General features: G+C 38.0%; 1 protein-coding gene across 1 annotated transcript in view; it reads left to right on the top strand.

Moving 5' to 3' along the window:
* The window catches only part of TNIP3 (TNFAIP3 interacting protein 3), a 60,854-nt gene that overhangs the window by 20,046 nt on the left and 14,016 nt on the right, over window positions 1-26,792 (top strand). The window contains 10 exon segments of the mRNA XM_024745153.1: window positions 3,703-3,789; window positions 7,215-7,295; window positions 9,168-9,233; window positions 10,659-10,766; window positions 12,516-12,644; window positions 17,159-17,278; window positions 20,159-20,284; window positions 24,368-24,418; window positions 25,545-25,574; window positions 25,576-25,643. Of these exon segments, the coding sequence (XP_024600921.1) occupies window positions 3,703-3,789; window positions 7,215-7,295; window positions 9,168-9,233; window positions 10,659-10,766; window positions 12,516-12,644; window positions 17,159-17,278; window positions 20,159-20,284; window positions 24,368-24,418; window positions 25,545-25,574; window positions 25,576-25,643 (866 nt within the window).

Raw genomic sequence — 26,792 nt, 5'->3', positions numbered from 1 at the left:
CCCAGCCGCTCCGTGGCATGTGGGATCTTCCCGGACCGGGGCACGAACCCGTGTCCCCTGCATCGGCAGGCGGACTCTCAACCACTGCGCCACCAGGGAAGCCCTCTGTGTGTGTTTATAGAGAGCCTAAAAAATGTTCAGTTAGATTGGGTATAAGCTATGAGGAAAAAGAGGAGTCAAGGATGACTCCAAAGTTCTTAGTCCAGAGCGTGAAGTTTGTCATTGTGATGGGGAAGATGAGTCTTGTGAGGGAAGATCAAGAAATAGCTTTTATATAAGTGGATAAGGAGGTACCTATTAAGCAACCAAACAGGTATGGTGAGTAGGCAATTACTATAGGTGTCTGGAGTTCAGAGGTGTGGTTCATTCTGAGTGCCCCAGGTGAGCTGATTATTAAATATTTTGATTACCACGAGATGTTAAGTATTTTGAATATTACTTTTGATAATATCTATTAAGTGGTATTGCAGTTGTCAGTCTAACCCATTTAGTACATAATGTGCATATCCAGGTTTATTTTTACTAAAAAGCCACTTTGATCATATAATTCCTTTCCTCAAGGGTCTTTAGAAGTGCCCCATGGCCTATGCAATAGACTTAAAATTTCTTAGTCTCAAATTAAAAGCCTTTCACAATTTGATCTAAATCGACTTTAGATAGACCACATGAGCCCCCCTCTAGTTACAATGAGCTTGCTATAATCCTTCATATTTAGGCTTGTCCATCTCTGTTTCATTTAAGTTGCTCCCCTTACAATAATATATCTCAGTTCTCACCATCTATGAAAATCCTATCCAGCCTTCAAGGCCCAGCAGATATTCCAACTCCTGCAATAATGACTAAAGCTCTGAATGAGCTCTCTCTGATTTCCTACAGTCATTTTTTATTTATTTATTTATTTATTTATTTATAGATATGTAAATTTCATTAGAAGTAGGAACTTTTGTTACTTTTGTTTATTTTCCTTTGGAATCCACTTAGTGCCATGTGCATAGTAAGTGATGTGTAAATGATTGATGGTCCCTATCTTTAAGGTCATATTATTATTAACATCTAAGCTCTTCTATGTATTATCACAGACAGCACCCCAGGAAGAAGACACCTCTACTATCCCTAGTTTACAAATGTGGAAGTTGAGACTTAGGGGCCTTAAGCATCATCCCCAGATTTACAAGCAGTGAAGGCAGAGCTGAGATATGAATCCAGATGACTGGACTCTAGAGTCAGATGTTTAGTCACCACCACGTACTCTCTCTCCTACCTAGATAGCACATTCACTTAAAAATCTATGCAAATAGATTCAGGAAGCAAAGGAGGTTTTTTAACCCCCATTCTAAATGGATATTAAAGAAAAAGCCTGCCAAAGAATCCCTCCAAGCATGTGTAGAAATGTGATGATCTCTCTTGAACTAATTTTGAGAGAATTATCATCAACCGGAATGATAGTTACAGACCACTGACCGGTAGTTCCTTGGTCCTTTACTTCACCATATCTCCCTCTGTTAGTTATTTTCCTCTAGAGATTATTTTAGTCACTTGAGAAATGAGGACTCTTCAAAATCACTTTGGAAACATGGAGTGACATGTCCATTTCTCTGAAAGTTATTGCAGCTAGTGAGACTTCTCATGAAACAAAGCTTGACTAAAAGCCAGACTCTTAAAGTATACAGCATATGTGAAAGGGATGGAGGTGAGGTGAAGAGGGCATATGTAACAGAAAATATCCAGTTTATTCCTAGGACAGTACTAATGCAAATTCCCTTTTTCTCAAACCGAACTTGGGATACTCCAGAAGAGTTATTGTTTATTCATAAATCACCACATGGCTCTCTGGAGCTAATAGAAAATCTGTTTGTTGTTAAACTGCCATAGCAGCAAAAGAGGGAAAAAATTATAATAAAAAATGCAAAGATACAGGATTTCCATTCAGTAGAATCACTCACATCATGACGGGCTACAATGATGAATGTGCGACAGGAGGCCCATACAGAGGGGACCCAACGACGACAGTGCCTGGCCAGAAAATGTTCTTTCTAACCATTTCTTTAGGTCAGTGTTAACACGTCCACTGGGTTATTATTACCAAATACACAAATAAGGCTGACGGGAACCTTGAACCATATATAATTATGTTTTGTGTGTGTGTGTGTGTGTGTGTGTGTGTTTGCAGCAGGGATTGGGAGGGAGAAAATATATTTTTATGTTATTGTCTTTTTTATTCTTTTCTGATAAGTAGATTTTACTGTTAATGAAGTGTCAGTCTCCAGGAAATCCCTGCTCATAGTCCCTAAAGTCAAATCATATGTGAGTCATAAGTTTTACCTTTAGAACTGTGAACAATTTCATTCCCACTTGTATTTTTGGATATTGCCTTAAGGAAATATCATTCTATTTCACTCAAGTGTACCCCCCAAACAGACCAAGAAACCAGAAGAAAGTAAACACACACACACATACACACACACTTCAGGTGGAGAGAGCCACAGATGTCAGGGGGCGTGGTCAGTTCAGGAAGCAGAGGGAATTCAGTTCGGTTGGAGCCCAAGAATTGGAGACGGGTAGAAGACCTAAAGGAGAAAAAGGAGGGCCAAATCTTAGCCACCCGTTCATTCCCTTTTAAAGAATCTGAATTTCAGGAGTTTTAGGATTTATCCTACATATATGTGGATATCAAATGGGGAGGTCTAAAGAAAAACGTAAATTAAGTGATTGACTAAATTCTTCCTTTTCTCCTTTCAGCAACACATTCCTTCCTTTCTATATTGTTGCCTTTTCTTCTGTTCCCTCTCCTCCAAGTCAAGAATGAGGTCTTCTGCTCTATCACGGCCCATCTGTGTAGCTCCAAACATCTGCTTTCCGTGCTTTTTTTTTTTTTTAACATCTTTATTGGAGTATAATTGCCTACTTATCACATGCTCCATTATCTCAGTGCCCTGTAAAACGACAAGCCAACTCATTAAAGGTAAATGTTAGTGCAAAGATTTTACTTCCATGGGATCATGGAGAAAATGTGGACAACCTATGGAAAAGACAGTCTTGAGACTTTAAACTTGAGAACCAAGTTTAAACTTCCTGCCAATACAGAAGATTAGTTTTACGAACAATACCCGATAACCTTGTAATGAATTATTTTCTTTTTAGTTCCATGAGAATTATGTATGACTCATTAAATTCTGCACAGCTAAGCTGACATGTATAAGGCATTGCCAGAAAATCCTTCCCTTAGGGAAGCAAGGAACTGGGCTGTCAAAAAGTCAGCAGTTACCTAATTGATCTGGAAATACAGTGAAGTTACGGCAGCTTGTCTACTGAGGAAAGACTTGGCTTGCCTAGGCTTTCTGTGGTAACTTCTTCCTCCAGTGGGAGAAACTTCCAGTAAGGGAAGAATGGCAATTTACATACCATAGCAAGGCTTATCTGCCTTGCGTGTTAGTCACAGCCTGCAGCTTGAGACATCCTGGGAAATCCCTATCTGGAAGAGAAGAAAAGTTATAATCACACTTGCTGTGCTTTTAACCTTATTCTGTATAATTCACATACAGAGTCACTTCTGTACATTTTCAGTGAAAAACTGTTGCTATTATTTTCTATCATCAGTTAACTATTTGTGTGGTATTTTAAAAATTATATATATATTTGCTCTGACTTTAAAAGACACCATTCAGAGATATTTTCTTTGCTTTTTTCTTTCTGCTCTCCAAGACTCCAGAAAAACCAGCTTCCGTGGCACATTTCCTACAGTGCACAACTAGAATGAGTGGTACAGAAACTTCTACTGAGCATGCAGAGGTAAGACCGCATTTCTAGGGGATGAGTTGACCATATATATCATCGACAGCATTGCTAATGGCGAGTTATGCAATGATTAATAAAAGTAGAAATGGCTAGTTTGCTTTCTTTAACTAAGATCTGCTCTATATATTTCAAGAATGTTATTCAACAAAGGAAAAATATCTAGGTGACTGGTTACATTTCCTTTGACACCTCTGAGCTACATTTCTTCTTTTACAAAGTGAGAAATAAAATCTTGTCCTGTCAGCTTTTCGATTCTGTGGGTTTCATATTTTGCTCTTGATTTCAAGGAATTTGGTTTAATGTAAAATGTAAAAAGAATATTATATTTGTGTGGTTAGAAATAAAAGCTATTATAGCAATAGAGTATCTATGGTGAAATACTTCTATATACGTAATTAATACCACAGTCATTGTTCTGTTACTGGTTACTGCAACAGATACTTACTACTTGAATGAATGAATGAAAGTGCTTTCTTAAAGATTTTTTTAGAGATAACTAAGATATAATAGGACTCTGAGACTTTTTGGTACATTTAGGTATTTAATTTAGCAGTCTCAGAACTTGGATCTTTTAGAAGTTGGTCTGGGTATTAGGGTAAATGAGAAATCAAGGTCCAAATACTTTGAACACAGATTACATTTTATAGGGAATAAATGTTCTTTAAATGAGCCCTTAGAAGGACCAGTGACTAAAATTCTTTCTATGCCTTTATTAGCAACTGGGAAGCACAGCAAACACAAGTGAAAAGTTTCCCCAAAACTTTGTATTTAATTGATTTTCTTTCATTTTAATGCACACCTAAGACATATGAATGGTGGTAAAATGTTGATTAATCCTCAGAGAAATCCCTAGTGATACATTTATGACTTATAAGCCATACCTATTGCTGTGCTTTCTGTCTTGCAGATTTAATATCTCTACTAAATCATTTTATAAATGATTTTTATAAAGTTATTTAAAAATAACTCAGGGCTTCCCTGGTGACGCAGTGGTTGAGAGTCCGCCTGGTGATGCAGGGGACACGGGTTCGTGCCCCGGTCCGGGAGGATCCCACATGACGCGGAGCGGCTGGGCCCGTGAGCCATGGCCGCTGAGCCTGCGCGTCCGGAGCCTGTGCTCCGCAACGGGAGAGGCCACAACAGTGAGAGGCCCGCGTACCGCAAAAAATAAATAAATAAAAATTTAAAATAACTCATTTATAAGAAAATCAAGGGTCAAAATATTTCATAATTTTTTTCCAGAGAAAATTATATATGGAAAAAAATGCATGCTATCTGATTACTCTTAATCTAGATTCCCAGAAAGTAGGGTCATACAAATATTTGTTGGTCACAGATCTTTTTTTTTTTTTTGGTCTATATCACAGACAGAAAAAAGACTTTTTGAGGACCTAATATTCATATTCCGAAGCATGGTATGGAACGGAAGAACCTTGAACTTTAGTGTAACTCATGATAATCAGCGATATTTATTAAAAATAGAGGTGGGATAAATTGGTGGAGCACAGAGGATTTTTAAGACAGTGAAACTATTCTCCATGACACTACAAATGATAGATACATGTCATTACACATTCATCTAAATCCATAGAATGTACAACAGCAAGAGGGAACCCTAATGTAAACTGTGGATTTGGGTGATAATGATGTGTCACTGTAGGCTCATCTATTAACAAATATACCACTCTGATGGGGGATGCCAATAATGGGGAAGGCTACCCATTTGTTGGGGCAATAGGTATGCGGGAAATCTCTATACTCTCCACTCAATTTTTCTGTGAACCTAGAACTGCTTTAAAAAGTAATCTATTAAAAAGAAGGTAGAGGTGCTATGGCTCCCTTTCAGAAATTCTGATCAGTGTTCAGGGTGCCCTATGTTTAGCAAACTCCCAGGGTGATTCTGATGTGCTCCAGTGGTGAGAACCACTGGTCTAGAATCCAGTCTCACCAAACCTCTGCTTCACAGAGCCCAGGACACACTAAGTAGGGTTGGCTCACAGCATTCTCCAAATCAAAGATGCCTAATATTTAGTCTGTGCTGATCCAGAATAAGTCCAGTCCCTTGGAAGTCTTCCTAAAAGAGGGAAATCTCAATTGCAGGACCCAACATACTTGTCACCTGGAAATTGATGTCACTTCTGGCACTGGGCTAAACCACCTTGAGGTCAGAAGCAGGTATAATCATTCTGATTGTGTTGACCTACGGAAGAATGTCTCTTTTTAAATGCAGTCTTAGTTACACATGGATCTGAATAGGAAGTAGCTAAGAAAACTAAGAACAACATCTATAGAGGTATAAAATACCCTCGAATCCTAAAACATTGTGAGACAAAGATAAGTAGAGAAAAGATAGAAAATAGTTTTATAAATCATTTCTAATGAAAAAAGTCCTTGAAATCCTGTGATGATTGCAAAACGGCATTTCCTGTAACGTTTGTGGCAAAGGCCAACATGTTTTGAAAATATTTCTTAATTGTTCATGAATACCCTTAAGCAATTTCGTGGTCCACAATAGCTATTGAGCCTGAAACTGAATAGCAGATTTAGGGACGACCCTCATTACCGCATTCATTGTATTACTTATATGGCTCAGCCATGCGATGGTTTTAAGACTATTGAGTTAAAAAAGAGAAAACAGTACTTAAGAGAACTTTGTTGATGGTCGATTTAGACAGATGGCAGGCAGTTTCCAGAGCTTTTGTGCTTTCTTTAAATGAATAATATTTTTTTTAAAAAAACTGGAAAGAAAGGTGGTTAATTTTTCACCATACCAATGATTTATTATTAATCTAAATTTGTCACCTAGTAGCTTTATACAAAGGGCTGGTTAAAATTACAAAATACCAGATAATCTATGCCCACCTCTATAACATAATCATAATGATGGTCACTGAGGTAGTTAATTTATTGTATTATTGTTTCAGAATCAATTTGTTGCCATTTAACTGTAGTGTGTTGGTCTTTTTTTCTTGGTGGTTCTATCACTTCTCTGACTTTTGCCAGGGCCACTCTTCAGATCATGGGTATGTCTACAAAAATGATTTTTTAGAAATGTTTACCAGGTAAATACCTAACATATATCCATGAAACTTACCTGATTTCTATATACATTATACTCTGAATTTTCATTTTTTTGGAAAAGGGTTGAAATCCAAATTCATAAAATCCTAATTTCTTACTTGCCCATTACATAGATACATTCGTAATTTATTAGAGAATTATTTTGGTACTTAATTCATATAAAAGAGTCTAAAATATAAAGCTTTTCCATCAACAGGTCTCTATGAAGGACTATGGTGTGAGCATTATTATTGCTAAAATATTTTTATGAATTACAACATGAGAGTTTGTGAAGAGAAGCATTTCTCCTGTTTACAGACTATTCTGTTTCACTCTTTTTCTTCTTCTTTTTTTTTAAGTGGACTCAATCATCGAGAAGAAAGAACTTAACAAATTTCCTTGAACAAAAGATAAGGTGCCTGGAAAAACAGAGAAAAGAGGTAATTTTGAAATATTAGTTGAAGCATGTGCCATGGATTAATGCTGAGAATAAAATAGGCATCTAGTGCCTTTTATTTTTGTTATTGGGTCACAGTATTTATCTTAAGGATACTGGACTGCATTATTTTGAGAGCAAATACTTCTTTCTTATTCACCTACATATCTCTTACTCGGTCTCTCAGTGCTTGTGCAAATGAATAAAAATGACAAAGCCATAAATCCAATAATTATAATCTTATTTTTTTCAAAACTTAGACATTTCCTCCACACGGGCTAGGTGAGCTTATCATCTGTGCCCTTTCTGCTCGGCACTTGACACACCTTGAAACTCAAACTGTCAGAGGCTTTATTGTATCACTGATTAGGTGCTCTGACTTCATGAGTTGGGCATCTGACCAACAGGGGTTAAGGAGCTTGATCATAAGAGAAATTTGTTTTAAAATGTCATTGGGAATGTGATGGATATTATTTTGAGTTCCGTTTTTCTGAGTTTAATGAATATTAGAACCTCTTTATTCTCCTTAACAGTTCTGGACTCTGTTGTCAATTTTGTAATTCCTTTTCGAAATCATTTTCTGTGCTACAGCCTTCATGTTTTCTTCTATGGTTTCCTCTACCCTTCTTTGATACTGCATAAAATAATGTGCCCTTCTGGAAAATTACTGAACTATAGCAGAGTAATGTTACCATAGCATAGAAATGTTAGTCCCTAAAATAACAACAGATCAGGGATCTTTACATAATAATATTATATAGTCTTATACTAAATAGTCATATCTATTTCCAGCATAAGAGTTACCTAGCAACTGCCACTCTGGATTAGATATTTTGTTTTGTAATTAAGAGAAAGTCTTGCTACATTTTAGTCATTGCGACAGTCTTCTCCATGTCTGTCCCATATTTATAGGTGTTGGAATTTCTCTTAATGTGGAAAGTTGTAGACTTCCCTTACAAGAAAACTGAAAACAGGTCTTAGTGTTTTTTCTTTCATCTATTTGGCACACAGTTTTAAAACTTTCAAATTGTTTGCAGCCTAAATTGTTTCTAAATATTGTCTTATGACAAAAACTATTTTTCCCTGAAAAACCTATGCTTCCAAAAAGGTGATATTATCCATTAGCTGAGTATATAATACAAATCATGTACTGACTTTTTTTAAAAAAACACAGTATTGCAAGCAAATGATTATCAGTTAATTGAACTTGGAATTTTTTTTTTTTTTTGTGGTACGCGGGCCTCTCACTGTTGTGGCCTCTCCCGTTGCGGAGCACAGGCTCCGGACGCACAGGCTCAGCGGCCATGGCTCACAGGCCCAGCCGCTCCGCGGCATGTGGGATCTTCCCAAACCGGGGCATGAACCCGTGTCCCCTGCATCAGCAGGTGGACTCTCAACCACTGTGCCACCAGGGAAGCCTGAACTTGGAATTTTTTAATATAAATTCTGCCTTTAAAAAGCTAGAAGAAATATTTCATTTTAATAATCAATGTAAGCACATAAAAAATATGGAAAGGTTTGAAAAAAGTCCCTTCAAATATTAATAAATCTTACATAAAACCATTAATACTTACAATTTTTTATCAGATTCTGGTTAGATTAAACAAGAAGATGGAAATTCAAATAACTAAGCAAAGTTAGAAGTTACTAATAAATTGATATACCTAAGGCTTAATAGTTTTTCATATGTGAACCAATTAGGAAAGGTGAATGTGTTCAATTAACTTATCCCAGGTCTACCAGAACTTGGTGGAAATAATACTGTCTTCCCCCATGGCTTCCAAATCCTTAGTAGCCTCGAAAAGTGATTTCATTTTTGCTAAATTTCCAAATGGGCAAAATCCTTTGTTGCTTTACCAAACTTTAATAATTTCAGCTCCTGGAAGTTAACCAGCAATGGGATCAGCAATTTAGAAGCATGAAAAAGTTATATGAAAGAAAGGTAAACACCTCTCTGTTTGGTATTTGCTTTAAATCGGTAATCTCGGGGAGACAAGTATGTGAAGATTCTCATTGATTTCAACTACAGGAGATTTGTGGGTAGCCAGCTGTCTGTTGTAAAATGATGACGGGTAGGGTGCTGAGTGCATTATTGGCCTCTTGGTACTGAAGATTAATGAACGAAGGAACGTGTCAGTGAATTGTCTTAAGCATGGCAAAAGAAAGGTACTAAATATAGCCCCCAGTGCCGTCTCTAGAGTTCTTGCCCACATTTATCATAGCTCACACAGTATCCTGGCCTCGGCTTTGTTACTAGCAGCCAGAAAAACACAAGGTTATATGTGAGGTGAGAAATGGCTTAAAGTTCATACTTTTTTGTGCAAGGCTACTTCTCTAATTCTTTATAACATAAGCTGTTTTCCACAGAAAAATAGACAAGCAGTGTTAACAGCGTAAGTGTGAGGGGAAGTGGGGAATCCCTTCTTCTCTCCAAAGCATGTTCTCTGTCAAGAAACTTTTGCTTTGGTGAGAAAGAATTTTTTTTGGAGGAAATATATTTTGAAGGGTAAAAGTCAGTTTATAATTTAAAACCATTCCATGTTCTAAAAGAGAGGAAAGAGAAGGTAAACTCCCCAAAATAATTCAGAGTCAAGAAACTTGACCACACGTGAGAAATACATTAGTATTGCTCTTTTCTTCCTCATTTTGATACTCAGAGTATTAAATTTGGAAAGAGCAGGGTAACGTTTCACTGCACCAGGCCATGGTCAAGCCACCGTATAATATTCGGTCTGGACAGCTTTGGGATCTCCAAATTTTAAAGCACATGATCCCAGAGAAAATTGTTTAAGCTGCCTTCCTGAACGGCTTGCAGCTGCATGAAGACCCAGGGTTAACAATGGTCACAGTTCCCATCTTTGATGACGTGCCTGTCCCTAAGGCTTTGCTCACTGGACCCTTGTCACTCAGACGACTAATTTGGCATTTAGTAGCAGGTCAAATGCTGCAGGTTACTGATGAGTTAAAGGTCATGTCTGTTTTTCAGCAAGGTGGGTATATTCACTTATCCCCTATCCTTCGCTGTCCTTTTCAGATCAGATGAGGCACACCTTGCGAGCCGAGAATAGAATGACAAGCCTAGAAGGCTCCCTTAAGGTCTACGGGTTTATTTCCTCGAAAGTGGTGTGGTCTAGAGAAAGAAGGCTGGAGGCCGTTTTGGTGTTTGCTTTTTTCTCTTGTAGAGGAAACTTCTTTTTGAAAGCAAAAGACCCGATCTTGGTTTGGGGCGGTGGGAAGAAGGGCCACTCCCTAGGGGATGCCCAAGACTGAGCCAGTTCTGTCCCCGGGTGCTTAGGCTGGGAATAAATCCAGGGGGTTGTGGGCTTCAGGCGAGGTGTCTGCAGCTGTCTGTGAACCACTTCTTCAGGTCACAGAGCTGAAAACGAAACTGGACGCCGCAGAAAGCTTCCTAGGCACGCTGGAGAAGGAGCTGCAGCAGAGCCAGAGGGAGAGCGACCTGCAGCAGCGCGAGGAGGTGGGCGGGGCTCGAGGAGCGACCTCCCTGCCCCCAGGAGCGCGCGGTAGGGGGAAGGGTGGGGGGGCCCTGCCTCCAGATGGTTGAGAACCAACCGTTTATTCAAATCAACCCTCTGCTGAGCGGTGACCGACGGGCCAGGGTGTACGGGTTACGCAAGTCCCCAGAGCCAAAAATAGGGGCCACTTCTCTAGAATCAGAGGGCGGGAGGTGCCGGCTCACTTCCTTCTTTGTCGCGCAAACAGGCAGACCTTAATTTGCCCGGCTCCACCCGCGGGCAGAACTGAGCCAGGGCTTTGGGGTGTCTTTCTCGGACGTTGCAGCCTAGGAGAAAATTCATTTTGCGTTTTTGCTTTTACTCATACTAATCATTTTTATTACCAGTGTTGATAATATGACAATTCCTTGTATTTGTACAGCTGCTTTTCAGCTTACAGAGAGCTTTACAAATAAGTATTACTTTTGTCATCTTAAAAATATAACATTTTTGAAAAGTATCTCACCCTCATCGTCTCATTTAACATCCTCAGCCCATCTGTGAGGAAACTCTTATTTTTGCCGTTTTAGAGATGAAAAGGCTGAGACGTAGGGCTTAGATGACTTAATGTCAATAATGTAGCACAAATCAGTGCAGACATCGTCAGTTCAGGTTCCCTTCCTTGCTTAGCAACTCCCTTTCTGCCACGTAAGAGTCCCTTTCGGTTCCATTTACATGCAGCACAGGAATCATGGTAATTTCTTCCCTATGAAGGTGGGACCATTTTCTTGTGGAAATAATTTTCTCTTAAACTATGCTGAGTTAGAAAAAGATTGGTAAATTTTCTGTGTACACATGGACCTATTCTGTTTAGACAAAGGCAAAGAGAAGTGTTTTCACTTTTAAAGAAAACGACTCACCTAAAGTAGATTTCTTTAATCATTGTGATGGGAAATATTAGCTATTAAAATAATATACTTTAACGTATATCTTAGCTATTTCTTCATCTTGATTTACCTAAATTCCAGAATGTTTATTTTACTGGGTTAAAACTGCAGTCTCGTTAAAAATTCAATTCACTCCACAAAAAGTTTACTGTCCAGAATATAAAATTAAGAGATAGGAGGCAGATGTTGTCTGAATCCTGTTATTGTCTAAGCCACCGACCTTGCTTCAGTTACTTAAAACACTGGATTCCTTGAAGGTGATCTGAAAAGTGGAGGAGTGATGGCAGTTGGACTAGCTCATCTCTACCTTTTAAAAGTAATCATCAGAACAATATAGTGCTCTGAATAATTATCTGTGGTGAAATGTCTTATTGCCTGAGGTTTTGTCTTTTATCCTCTTCTTTGTCTCTCACCAGTCCTGAATGATGCAGGATTGGGCTTTGAGATATTTGGTATTTTTTGTTGCAATGACACTTTGCATATTAGAACTTTCAGTTATTTTTAGTGAGTCACTCTTTCATCACCTTGTAAGAGCAAGTAGCTTTTTCTGCAGACCCATTTGACCCTTGAAAGTGAGGAGTGGAGATTTTGATAGCTTGTTCTGGGGTCACAAAACGTAGTAGCAGTAAGGATAACATAAAGATTTCTTCTATCCTAATCCTGACCTCCACCCAGAGATTATTGCTCAAATGGAATGTTAAGTAAAAATCTAGCACTTAAGGTCCTGTTTTTGTTTGTTTGTTTTTTATTTCAGAAGTATTCCTACAATATCATCTCATCTGAATTTTATTGATTTTGAATTTGTTTTCTTGCTTTCTACTTCAGAAGGAAAAGGAGAGCCTAAATGAAGAATTACATGAATTGAAGAGAGAGAATAAGCTTTTGAAGGAAAAAATTGCTTTCGCAAGCCAGAAGAAGCAACACTTTGAATGTGAAATAAAACGCCTCAATAAGGTATCAGGCCAGGTGAAGCTGGAGAGATGAGAGGTTTCTGTATAAAGAGCACTTTCTGGGCTGAGGCTCACAGCAAAATCCACACTGCAATGCGGCTCAGTCTCGGGGGCTTGCACGGAGGTCTCTGTAATTGCATAAATCACTCCTATCTGCTTCGTTCAGCCATACTTGGCTAAGAATTTTGGGGGGAATTCATGTCTCTGCAAAGAATTGTCATTAAAGAAAGCGATAAGGAGAAAGTATAGAAGGGAGTAAGAACTTCTTTTTTTTGGTAGATCAAAGAACCGCATAAAGCAAGTGGGTGTTTGCGAATAGTAGCGTTATCTCTTGGTCAACCGCGAAAGTTTCCTGAGGAAAACAGGCTGCTCTTTAAAATCATCACTGTGGAGCTGCTGAGTGTAATTCAGACTATATGGAAGCAAGCTAAATGCCAAATCCAAAAATGAGATGGCGGCCTTCCTGAGAATAAGCCTAAAACTCACCTTTAATGGGGGGTTGGGGAGTAGTGTGTAGGTCTATTAAGAAAATCCTGGTGATTTAATGCCTTTGCTCCAACAACTATTCAAAGGAGCTACCTGTGAATTGCTGCAAAAGGACGACATGTAAGTGAGTGTGTGTGTGTGTGTGGTTTTAATGGACTAAACCTTAATTTTCTTGGGGGGAGGGATTGCTGACTTGTTCAGGGAAAAAAATTAAATCCTTTGCTGTTGACTTTTCCAAGAGCCACATCGTATGTGGACTGTAGTAATACTTGTAGTACATGGTTGAGTTGAGATAGTCATCTCTCAAGCTAGATATTTCTGGACCAAAGTAACAGAAATTATCTTCTAAAAAAAGAGTAGGTGGTTGACTGGCCTTAAACACGTGCTCAGTGCTTGCCTTTGGGACCGTGTGCCATCTTGTAGTTAAGGAGTGTTCAGAGGTGTAACTTAAATATCCCCAAAGTGTTAACTATATGCCTGTATGGTTGATAGGGTGCTTTACAAATGTGATGCTATGTTTGATCTGTTTATGGGGCAAGTTATTATTCAGGAGAAAATGAGAAATTGGAGATTGACTTCGTAAACAATGTACTTCTCTGTCGTTTAAGAAAGAAAAACAATGTTCAGAGATACAAATTCAGGGCAAATGAATTTTCTGTCTTAATCACTGCTGGAAATCCTTCACAAATGAATTAGAGGAACTGACATTAATTGAGATTATATTTGAAATCTCTCCCATTTTTGATATGTTATTACTTATCAGTTTTCTTCTGTTCTCTATTTCTATAAATGTAGGCACAAGGATATAAAGCCTGTTGAAATTAAAACAGCCGAGAACTCTGTTTTTTACTCAAACCCATGTATAACCTTCATTTTTGTGTAGGTGTGTTTATAGAAAATCTTTTTTAATTAGTAGAAACTTTAAAAATCATGATTATAATCAGAAAATCTCAATGAGAAAAATTAATTTGAGTAAAATTCAGAGCTTGTCATCTTCTCAAAGAGGATTTTTCTGGTTATCTTAATTAAAATTACATACTCCACTTCTAATATTTCCTGTTTTAATATTTCCTTGGAATTCATTGCATTCTAGTATATGCATAATGTCTCATATTTATTATCTTAATTGTTTCCTGTCTCCCAGTCTTGATTGTAAGCTCCATGTGGGCAGGATATTTGCAGGGCAGATTTCTCTCCTAGGCAAGGTGGACACAGTATTGAGGGCCCACAATACTTATAGTGGCCCATTAATACGCTTAATTTCTCTTAAAGTCAGAGGAAAAAACCTAAAGTATGAGGTTGAAAATATATTTTCATATTAACATATTCATCTTTGTAAGAATGCAATTATAATATATAGTTTTACTACATATTTATTGGGAGGAAGGGACTCACAAAGACAACAGTCATAATGGGGCCCTGAGTTTCTCTATTTTGTTCACTGCTACATTCCAAGTGCCTAGAAGAGGGCCTTGCTCATAGTATGTTCTTAAATATTTGTTGACTGGATGAATGGATGAAGTAACTAATTAATGTAATTTGCTGGTACCCAATATGTTCAGTAGCCAATTTTGGCCCTGAGATTCATGTTTTAATAGGCGTAACACATTACTTATGAGTAGTAAGAGAAAAATAAAAGGTACTTCAAGCCAGAAAAGATTTCATCTCACACATCTATACCTTCAACTGTCACTAAAAACATAGAAAGTGATGAGCTATAAAGAGATTTTTTTTCTCATTTTTTCTCATTTAGTGCAAAGAGATTTTTTTCTCATTTAGGTTTTTTCTCATTTAGTATTAGTGTCTAATGGAATGTAAGAAATTATTATTTTACAGTATAGATTTTTCTTCTGTTCTCTTTTACCACTGTAATAAATAGAAGTTACTCAAAATGATGATTTGGGTAGCTAATTGTGTGCACCATTCATTACAGCATGGAAATTTGGGGTCCACCCCGCTTGCACAAACCCACTGCCTGCTGACCCGGTCTCAGCAGAAATTGGTAGCATGTCACCTTAGCAATTAACATATGGTTTTCAGAAGTTCACACAACTATGTGTACTGAATTTTACTTATTTGCTTTGAGGGAGATACCTAAGGGCATTGTTTTCATCAGGTTCTTGACAGAGAAGCCAGATGTTTGATCAAAGTGAGAGAAATTACCTGAGGCTAGTCAACCAGGGCCACCCATGGGCAAAACTGATGTGTCTGACATCTTGCCATTGTGAGATGGGTAGATCTGTTTAGTATATCTGTGCTTATGGTAAACTGCTGCTCTAGAGTAGGTTACAGGTGTTTGTTCAAGGAAGTTGGAAAACCCCAAGATGGAATAAATGTCTACTAGACTCGCCTTTCATTTATGACTCATTTGCAAAATTTCTAGAAGTCTGAATAGCATGAAAGGTAGATCAGAAAATTCAGATATTACAAAACCTACAAAAGTAGTCTATTCATAGCTGTAGGATATAGAACCAGCATATTTGACTATCTTGACTCACTTGGTTTACCCCACCCTAGATTCTATTACTAGTGACACGTTTTAAAAATATAACTATTATGATAATTCCTAGAACTATGTAGCTTAGCAATAAATTCTAACAAAACCTAAATTATTAAACAACTTCTGTTGTCTAATAATTCTTGGAGGAAGAAAAAAGTTCTTGTTTTTCTTACAACTTCCTGAAAAATGATATTTACATCAGGCTAGACTATAAGACATTCTATTAGGAAACTTCTAATCTTAGCTATGCATATTTAAGACCTTAAATTTGCTTTTCTTTTCTATCCTTATGACAATATTGTGTAGTAATGCAGGGAAGTGAGTTACTAATAGAATCATCAAATGAACACCATCGAAGCTACTAAAGAAATACAGAGGCAGTAAAGTCTTGGAGCTTTGGAAGTGAACCTTTCTATTTGTATAGAGGACTCATTTGATAATGAGCAAGTAGTCACATTGTGTGTGGGCTCTGAAACCACAACAGAATGAGGTATGTCCTGTCACAGTTTTTGGTGGCCGTTTTATTTAACTGATCATGAGCCCAAAGTCTTCAGAATAGAGACAATGTCTTTCATATAATCTGAGAAAGTATAGTATATGTAAGAGTGCCATGGAATTATGAGTAAGGATGATGATCTGGCTGGCAAATCTAAGTGTCTCTTATTTGCTTCACTTCCTCACCCCACGGTGAAAACACCAAGTTGTACTGCATGTCAAGAAAGCAGAGCACTCTCTCCACCCTCTAGTGGGTTAGTGGGTGTTTTATTGGAGAATAATTATGACTGTGTCTAGGCCAAGGCACGTCATGCTAAAGGAGTACAGAGCAGAACCGTACAACAATGGGTAATGAATCTGCCTGGGTTCCCATTTATGTGAGTTTCCCTCTCTCCTGTAAGGGACATGGTTAGATAGCAGAAATATATCATTCAAAATGTCATCTGATGGGGATATATGTATATGTATAGCTGATTCACTTTGTTATAAGCAGAAACTAACACACCATTGTAAAGCAATTATGCTTCAATGAAGATATATTTTTTTAAATGTCATCTGAGAGCAGAAACGTCAGCTTTTGAGGAATGCAGATTCTCAGGCTCTGCTTCCAGATATACTGATTCAGGATCCTTGGAGGCAATGCCCAGGCGTGGGCATGTTTGCTACCTCTCCAGGTGATTCTGATGCTCCCTGAAGTTCAAGCCTTATTGATGGAGCATATATTTGACTGAAGCAGACTCTAGAGAAAGGCTATGTATCTGTTTTCCACTCATGGTTGGCTAGGTGGAAGGATCTCTAACGCCAAAGCCTTCTCTATGTTGAATGCTTATGTTGAATAACATAAGCACCATCATGGAGAAAAGATGGAGATTCTGAAAAAAAAAATGCATATATGAAGAAAGTTACTCAGTGATGAAGGTAGCATTAAAAATGAAATTCTACCTTATGAGTGCACTTGAGATGACTGTAGGAATTGTAGAGAAATTCATATGATGTGGCAACTCTCGGGTCAACAGTGTGCTTATCTTATAACACAGGCTCTTCAGGATGCCTTGAAAATGGAGTGTTCTTCATCTCCTGAGGATTGTTTGCGGAAGTCTGAAATGGAGTGCAGCCATGAGGAGATGAGAACAGAAATGGAAGTTCTCAAACAGCAGGTGAGAAGTTGAAAGTGGAGCGGTCATGTGGAGAACTTAGGGCCCATTGTTCATGCTGCTTTAGCCATTTCTGGAAGTCCTCCTATTCAAAACATGTCAAAGGTTTTTGCATGCATTTTAATTAGAATTACCTAATTTTAAAGCTTTATGGGAAAATATAGATCAGCTAGTCCAACTCTAGAGAAAAAAAAGAGAAAAAAAAAAAGAGAAAATTGAGTTTCAGATGGATTAAGTGGCTCGCCCAAGATTATACACTTAAAAAGGGGGCATGCTAATTAACCTTTTAGTGAAATTCTATTAGCACTGGGTCTAGAGGGTTTCATGTAGACATGATTTATTTTGAAGACACTATTAACCCAAACTCTGGACCTTTTCAGAAAATGGTAGCAGCTGGGCTATTATTCTGTAGCTGCAGGCCTCTGGGCTTTTGAACAATGAGGGCAGTTTTAAAGGGAATGCTCTGCACTGGTCATAGTCACTGAAGAGCCAGGTCTGTTCATCTATCCCTACATACAGATGGCACCACCTAGGAATTTACTGATGTACAATGGTTTCCTCCCCCTAACTCACCCAACTTCACTCACTGTTTCCAAGTGCACAGCAAGAGTAAAGGATGCTCTCTCTAAGCTTCTGCATGCACCAGCAACATGGGGCTGTGGGGATATAGCACTGCCTAAACTACTTGAGTCTAATTTTAGTTCACCCAGCTGGAGCTGGCTTAGCTGAGGAGCCACCCATGCATATCACATCTCTTTTCCTGTAAGAGGTTAAATAAACTAATATAAGCAAAGGGCTGGAACAGTTCATAGTGATATTGATAAGTACAGGAAATATAGGAATTCCAATCCCAGAAGCACACATTGTCAGAAATATGTTAGCAATGGCAGGGGCAGGGGATAGGGTGACATAGAACAAAGAGCCGGGAAGTATTATTTTCTGATGCCCCTGGGTATGACTTGTTGGCTGTTTTGCTCTGAGCAAGTACCAATTACAAGGATTCCTGACGCAATACAAGGAAGAATAGAGCAATTGTGATGTTGTTGTTTACTTTATTGTTATTACTTCATAGGAAGTAACCTATCTATAAATCTAAAAAATTCAGAGCATTTGACATAAAGTTGGATTTTCTCTTCTATCAACTCAGTTTGAAATAATCTGCTTCATTACATTCAGGATCAAATATAGAGCTTGAAAATAGACCCATGGAAAGAATAAGTGCATAATCGGAGTGTTAAAACTGCCAAATTCTCAGCTCCTAAAGTACCACTGGCTCTAGCCAGCATTCCTCTGAAAAAGGTACTGCTTACATTCAGACACCTGAGTCATCTTCAGTGCTCCCGTATAATGTACACCACATGCGAGAGAGTTGCCCTTACACGTGTTTACAGTAAAGGTTTAATTCGTATTTGATACAGACAATGGCAGGTATTCTTTTTCGCATAAACCCCAAGAGTAGACCAGAATCCATCTCCTTCGTTTCTGTATGGCCCTTTTGCTAGCTTTCGGCATTCACATTTTAACTGTGCACATTTCTGATTGGGTACCCACAATCATTACATCACCAAGTGCTGCGTGAAACCCTAAAGGATTTAAATTCACAAAGAGACTGAGCTCGAATCTTGGCCATCTAAGTGATGAAATCGCTGTCAGTGTTGTGTTTGATAAAGAGCGTCCATCTGTTCTAATCAGATGGACTTCTCCCACTTCAGATGCCTCTGGTAATTATTTACAGAGCATTGTTTTAACTGTGTCTGGATTTGAACCTCAGCTCTCAACTAAAAAAAACACCCCAAAACAAAATATCAGATTGGCTGGGTATAGTTCCCTTGCAACCTTCTGGTGAATAAAGCCTTGAAATTAAATATGTATATCTGCATCTAGATCCATGTAAAATATTTAATTCCCCCCCCCCTTGCCTATTATATTTTGTTCTATTATTATTGACTTAAAATTGATAATCCTGTAGTTAAAATTTGTTGCACTGTTGCTGATGGTGGTGCAATGTGCATTAACTTTAATAGACGAAATCTAGCTACTAGGTTCCCATGTAAGTCGTAGTTTAAATCTGGTTTTAGAGGAAATCCTTTGCTTCATTTCTTAAGCTTCATTTGTTTTAATAACTCCACATTCTAGTCTCCAAGCCATCAGCCAACACTACGCCAATTAAAACAACAATAATTAAATCTGGTTTGGGGGGGTTTGTTTTGATTACTCTTCTGGAATATTTGGAGTACCTCTTGAGAGGCATTCCACTAGAATGTTACTCTTTTTTATGATATACTCCCACAATTACTTATAAAGGCCAACTCTGGTGAATATCTTTCAATAAACATGCTTTGCTCTCCCACATACATGAGCATTTCATTTCTATCTTGTGCTAAACTTATAATTTATATTTAGAAACTTTGGCATGTCAGTATTTAGTGGCTTCACTTAGCAGCTATTGTCAGTAAACTGTCTTTCAGAACTTCAAGCGATATTTATACATCAGAGCCTTGTTTTAGAGATGGATGATTTGCTCCAAAACAGTGAAACTTAACACTGATGGGGTGGGAGGAGCAAGGCTTCATCACAACAATGGAATATGCAATAAAAAATCGGGGAGGGGAATTATTTTCAAAATATCCATGTTATTACTTTACTTATGAATTTCTGATATATGCTTAAGGAGAAAAAAGTTGAGAACTGCCATTATAAACAAAGTGAAAGGTAAAATTATAGTCATATGTATCAAGATAGAGCCCCACCATAAAGAAATATTCATGAAAAGAGGACGGAATGTCTCAGATTGGACAAACCCAGATAGCATCTCTCCGGAACTCATTTAAATGGCTTAAGAGAAAAGGAAGCTAGCAGTAACAGTAAGTTAATATTTCCTAGGTGCAAATATACGAAGAAGACTTCAAAAAGGAGCGATCAGACCGAGAAAGACTTAATCAAGAAAAAGAGGAGCTACAGCAAATTAATCAAACTTCTCAAACCCAGTTGAACAGGCTGAATTCTCAGGTATAAGCCCAATAATCTTTGCCAGCACGTATGTATTTTATTTTTATTTTCTCATTTAAAACTCTAGACATTTTGGCTTCCATAATTGGCTTCCATAATCCATAATTGCTGTTGGATTTTTTTTTTCTTTTTTGAGAGATTAGCACCTGGGATGAAATCATTCTTAAACAATCTTGTAAAGAGATGAAAATGACTAGAGATTTCTTTCATCTTAAGTATATTAAGGAGTTTTCCAAGAAATTGGATTCCAAAGTCTTTTATAAAATCCAATTCTTTTGATCTTTTTCTCATAATATTTATCTTGGTAGAATGGGAGTTGGAACTACCTAGCACTCAAATTCAAAGCCAAAACACTCTAGTACAGTGAAGTTGTTTCTAAATTCTTATCATTTTCTTTGAAGGGCTATGTTGGAATGTTCCTGTCTTCTAAAAACATACATACTAAATGTCATTTATATACCTAGTGAAACCAAGAATTTTGTTCAGTGGTTTCCCAGATTTAAAGTAACTGGAGTGCTCTCAAGGAAGCCAGATAATGTTAGCCACTTTATTAGAATAGAATACTAAATGTAAGCATACTAAAATTAGGTGCAATAGAATTTATTAAACATAGACTCGGGAAGTTGCCCTGACGGGTAAATATTGATGTTAATGAGGGAAATGTAGCTAACACAAATTTGGCTTAAGAAAAAACAATGAACCACGAAATTTTTAATTTGCAAAATTATGCAGTGTTTTTCAATAAATAAGGAATGGTTGTGGGACAGGCTGTGACAGCTCTGTAGCTTTAAGATTCTTAGTCTTAGAAGAGATGTTAAACTCTTTGTCATCGCCTTCTTCCTAATACAAAGTAGATTATGAGTTAAATTTAGTTTCTTCTTTGACATCTTTTTTAAGGATTAACTTTAAATCCCTAGTTTTACATGGAGAATTATTTGGCAGAACCATTTCCTTTCTAAGAAACTGGAAGGAATAAAATAACGATAAAAATATAATACAATGCTTTTTCTGAAAATAATTCATGCAACATACTTTTACAACAGTGGGTGAGAAAATGTTCTGATCGTTCTCGGTGAGAAAATCACTGTCTCAATTTGTATGCCTTACATGCAAAGCTGCCGTAATTTTTTTGAAGTTGTCGCTGCACAAATCATTTTAGTTCCTGCTGTATTTTAATTTTATTCATTCTACTACATTAAATTCAGATTGATGATAAATATTTGTCTAGGCTGGCAATGTTCTTGCCTTTATTAAAGCTGTAGTACAGCCAGAAACACACAACCAGATACTTACGTTATAGACTATAATTCACAGTAATTTTCATTCCCGTGTTATCTGTAATTTTTTATTGATATCAAAAAATAAATGTATTGTCTAATTACAGTACAGTATAACTGCTTATGAACTAGGGGAGGATCCTAGTGATATGCTAAAACTATCAAAATTTTCTTTATAATGATAATCCAAGCATTTATTCTTCAAAAGTCTCATTTACTCAGGTGAAAGGAAGACAGAATTCACCGGATGTAATAGATGGTTTAACAATCTATGTTAAATGTATTAACAGCAGATTAAATGCCATGATAGAATAGGCATGACCTTATTTGAGTAGCATATTACCAGTGGTCCAAACGGACCACTTGACCAAAGGAATTTTTAGGTCAAAGCGATCTGCCACTAGTCGCTTACATACCAGAGTTTATTCTTCCTATCACGAAGGACATTTTAAGGCAGTGACTGGTAAAACAGTCAGTGTGGTGAAGTGAAAGATACTTAGGAGATATTTAAGGATAAAAGCCCGATGTTCATGCCTGCTTTGACAATCAGTGAGGACCTTGAGCAAATATTCAACCTTTCTTCTCTTCATCTGTAAAATGACGAAGTTGGAGTAGATGATCTCTAAAATGTTTCTTATAACTCTAAAACCTCTGTCTCTAAAAATAGGTTGCTTAACCTCTCTTAGCATTCTCACCTGTAAAATATAGATAATGATGCCTACCTCATGACTCCACAAAGTTGTTCTCAGGGTTAAGGGAAAAACAATCTATGCAGAAACATCTAGTTCAAGTAATGGCTCACAGGGATTTCATAAATAATCTGTTGGAAGGGAGAATTTTTAATAGTTTCATTTAGTTGTATAATTAGCCTGCCACATTCAGTGCCTCGTAATCTAATTTTGATGCTTTCTTTCTGCAAGGCATTCTGCTCTATGCTGTGAGGGAACTAAAAAATGATCCATTCTATTAAAAGACTCACAAGATAATGAGGGGGACATATATAGTCTGTCCTCATCATTTTTGCAGATTCCATTTTTGTGAATTTGCCTACTCACTAAAATATATTTGTCACCCCAAAATCAATTCTTGTGCCACCTTTAAGGTCACTTGTGAACTTGTACAGAGCAGCAAAATACTTGAGCTTCCTGACACACTTGTTCCCAGTGGAGGTCCAACAGTTGATGCTGTCTTCTTCTTTCAGATCTCATACTGTAAAAAGTGTCCTTTTCATGGTCTATATAGTGCCACATTTTTCACATATTTGTTCTTTTTGGTGGTGATTTCACTTTTTTTAATAAATTTATTCTATTTTAATTTTGGCTGCGTTGGGTCTTCGTTGCTGCATGCGGGCTTTCTCTAGTTGTGGCGAGCGGGGTCTACTCTTCAGTGTGGTGCACAGGCTTCTCATTGTGGTGGCTTCTCTTGTTGCAGAGCATGTGCTCTAGAGCACAGGCTCAGTAGTTGTGGCCCATGGGCTTAGTTGCTCTGTGGCATGTGGGATCTTCCCGGACCAGGGCTCGAACCCGTGTCTCCTGCATTGGCAGGTAGATTCTTAACCACTGCACCACCAGGGAAGCCCCCGGTGATTTCATTTTTTTAAAATGGCCCCCAAGCATAGTGCTGAAGTGCTGTCCAGTGTTCCTGAGCACAGGAAGGCTGTGATGTGCCTAATGGAGAAAAGGCATGTGTCAGATAAGCTTCATTCAGGGATGGATATAGCGCTATTGGCCATGAGTTCCATGTTAATGGATCTATAATATTTATTAAATGAGGTGTCTTTAAAAGAACACACATAAAACAAAATTATGTATTGATTGATTTACAAAAATGGCATGACCAGAAGCTGGTAGGAACCTAAGCCTGCATTTCCCTGGGAGAATGGTGCAGTGTTTGCTACTTCAGTGTTCACAGTGACTTTATAGAGCATAACTACCGTGAATCATGAGAACTGACTGTACATAGTACACATTAGACTATAAAAAGTCATATAGTAAATGTAAAATGCTATCTATATGGGAGGACCAAAGGAGAGAATAATTCTGATAGGTAGGACTTGGAAAGGTATCATACAGTAGGGGACATTTGACCTTGCTTTATAGGGATATAGGGATGACAATAGCATTACTAAAGAGTCCAAAGAAAACCAGCTTTCCCTAGATGTGTCAGATGTTGGGGGAACCCAGCATAGGTGACTCTGCTGGATGAGGTTGGGCCTCAAATAGTGAGAAGCATGAAGTGTAGCAGTGTGCCTTTGAACAAGTTACTCAGCATCTCATGCCTTAGTGACCTCGTCTGTAAAACAGGAATGATAATGTTAAGTATCACGTAGGGGTATTGGGAAGATTGAATGTGAGTTATTAAGTGTAAAGCACTTAGATCACTGACTGGCATGTATTAAGTGCATATGCAACTTTTAAAGTTTATTGTGGAAGCCTTTGACTGTACAATTGACCAATTCCAATTACATTCAATAAGCAGTAGAAGCTGTTTCTATATCCATATCTATGTCTATATCTGTATTTATAGCTAGAGCTAAATACATCAACCTAAAACTGAGAATTATAATGGCCCCAACAAATTGGAATAACAATTTTAAACTATCCAACTTTCCAAACTTCATTTGGGTATTTCAAGATAGAACCAGTGCCTGTCTGAAAAATCCAAAACTCAGCTATTTTCGTTGGCATGACTGTTATCAGTGCTTCACCCCCTTGATTTCTGAGTAGATCACTGCCCTCTGGGCCAAGAGTAGCTTTAGAACATTTGAGCTCTTTCTGATATACAAATGCCTTTGTTTTGTCCACAGATAAAAGCTTGTCAGATGGAGAAAGAAAAACTAGAAAGGCAATTAAAACAGGTATGTTGGTCCTTACTGAAATTCACCAGCCCTCTTGTCGTGTTTGTTTTTTTTTTTTTTTTTTTTGCGGTAAGCGAGCCCCTCACTGTTGTGGCCTCTCCCGTTGCGGAGCACAGGCTCCGGACGCGCAGGCTCAGCGGCCAGGGCTCACGGGCCCAGCCACTCCGCGGCATGTGGGATCCTCCCGGACCGGGGCACGAACCCGTGTCCCCTGCATCGGCAGGGGGACTCTCAACCACTGTGCCACCAGGGAAGCCCAAACTCTTGTCGTGTTTGAAATTCCAACTTTGAGTTTTACACATTTATTCCCCAATACAGCAGGTCCTCATGGTCCCAATTGAAGGCATTTTCAAACTCTGGTACAGATGGCCTAGGACAACTCATGCTTTTCATTGTCAACTAAAATGTCAGTGGAGAGTTAATGCTTCGGTACCACCAAGGCCTCTCAACCCTAACACTCATGAAAAGCACATGTTACAGAACACGTTTTTATAGTAGCACAAGCTTCGGTGTGTGTTCATGCAAACAGAGATTTCTTCATAGACTCACAAACACCTGGGAAATATATTTCCTTGGTATTTCTTGCAGTTGCTTCCACAACAGTGGAAAACTACGTCAAAGACTTGTGCCTTCTTTTGAGAAAGTAGAGTATCTTCTTGGGTATTGGAGCATTCTAGTCCATTGGTTCGCTAGTAGCCTTAAGGAATGAATATTGTTTCTCTTAATTCCTAATTTCCTCTCTGGACTTTAGTTATGTCATCAGTGTCTCTGGCTGCAGTTTAAGAAAATTTATTTTATGGCTTAAAGGCTGGTTCTTCTTAAGCAAGGACTCCGTGAAGATAACTCAGAGACACAAAGTTAACTCTACATATATTTTCAAGTGTTTCTAATTTCTTCAACATGGAAAAGTAGCTACAGCTTCACCTTAAGTAAAATTTGGCCTGTGAGCTTCATCTGTATCAGTCCAAAGTCTGCATTGACAGGCCTCCTATCTTGAATTTGTATTATGCCAGATTTAGGCTAAACCTAAGATTTTAACCAAACTTTGTGGTTGTATAAAACAAGTGTCAGTGTGATTCCCCAATTTCACCCACTTCCCATAAACCAACAGCATTGTTCTCCTCAGATGTATTTCCTAACCAGTAACTACGGCTGGAATTTTCACCTACGGGATCCATGCCTACCGACAGGCCCTGGGGCTGTGCAGGATCTACAGAAGTACCCAGTAAGTAAGAGCTCTCATTGCAACAAATAAGTGCTTATATCTCTAATAAGTGCTGATATTCTCTTTTGGTAGAAATGATGTCTGTCTCGGGAATTTTGGCACATAATACCGTCTACATAAAGAGCCTCTATTTATCTCAGCCTCTAATTTGCAGAGTTACAGTGGTCTATGTACATTATAATTATCTTTGGGTCACTGTATCCATAGGACATATAGATAGGAATACATTAACTGAAAGGTATCGAATTGAGCTAAAATTCCAGGAACAAACATATAACACTTTATATGGGTCATTTTTAACGACATACCTGACTCTACCGAAAAGACATTTCTGTGTATAAAGAAAAGCAAAGTGAATATAGCAAAACAGTCTGGGTGATACCTTTTTCAGTTGTAGACTTATATTCAACTACTATGAATATTGCTACATCTGTGTAAAATAGTTTTTGACATTTTCCAGTTGAAAGCATCTTCTTAAAGGATCCAAGAAAAAGTGACCCACTTAAGTTGCTCTCTATGGCTGTGTCTACCCAAGCAAAATGAAGTGAACGGTGGAGCCATTAGTTGTGAGTGAAATTGCTTTGGACAGTCAACCTGAATAAGTCAGACCCAGAGCACCCTCCCTTTCCTTCTCAATAATAGTGTTCCACCCACCATCCCCCATGGTCTGCAAGTTTGTCTCTACTCTCTATTTTTGCCTACATAGACAGAATCTTCATACAGGAAATAAATCATGCCTTTTTCTGCATTTTGGATTGGCTCAGACAACCTCCTCCCCCTTAGTTATTATTAACTGTGTTTCCAATTAGGCAAAGAATCTGAGATTTTAAATCCTAGCAGGATTTTCCTAGCGGGACACTTAAGGAGTACATAGTTCTCTTAGTTGCCTGAAACTTCTCACACTTGTATTTGAGTGTGACTCAGAAGCCCTTTTCCCAAGGGAAGAGAATGACTCTTTGGGTGGTGGAAGGAAGGATGTCAGAATTTAATGAGCATCTCTTAGTTGACCCTGGTGTGACACAGCATACAGCTGAGAATTTGGTTCTTTTTGTGTTGTTGTTGGTTGCTTCTTCTGTCTGCTCTCCCTCCTCCATTTTCTTTTTTCTTTACCCGTTTGCTTACTTTTTACTTTTCACTAGAAACATTTCT

This window comes from Neophocaena asiaeorientalis, unplaced genomic scaffold (assembly GCF_003031525.2).
Source record: "Neophocaena asiaeorientalis asiaeorientalis breed wild unplaced genomic scaffold, Neophocaena_asiaeorientalis_V1.1 scaffold65, whole genome shotgun sequence".
NCBI lineage: Eukaryota > Metazoa > Chordata > Mammalia > Artiodactyla > Phocoenidae > Neophocaena > Neophocaena asiaeorientalis.
Note: the sequence above shows the minus strand (reverse complement) of the source record. Positions and strands in the feature narration are given on the sequence as shown.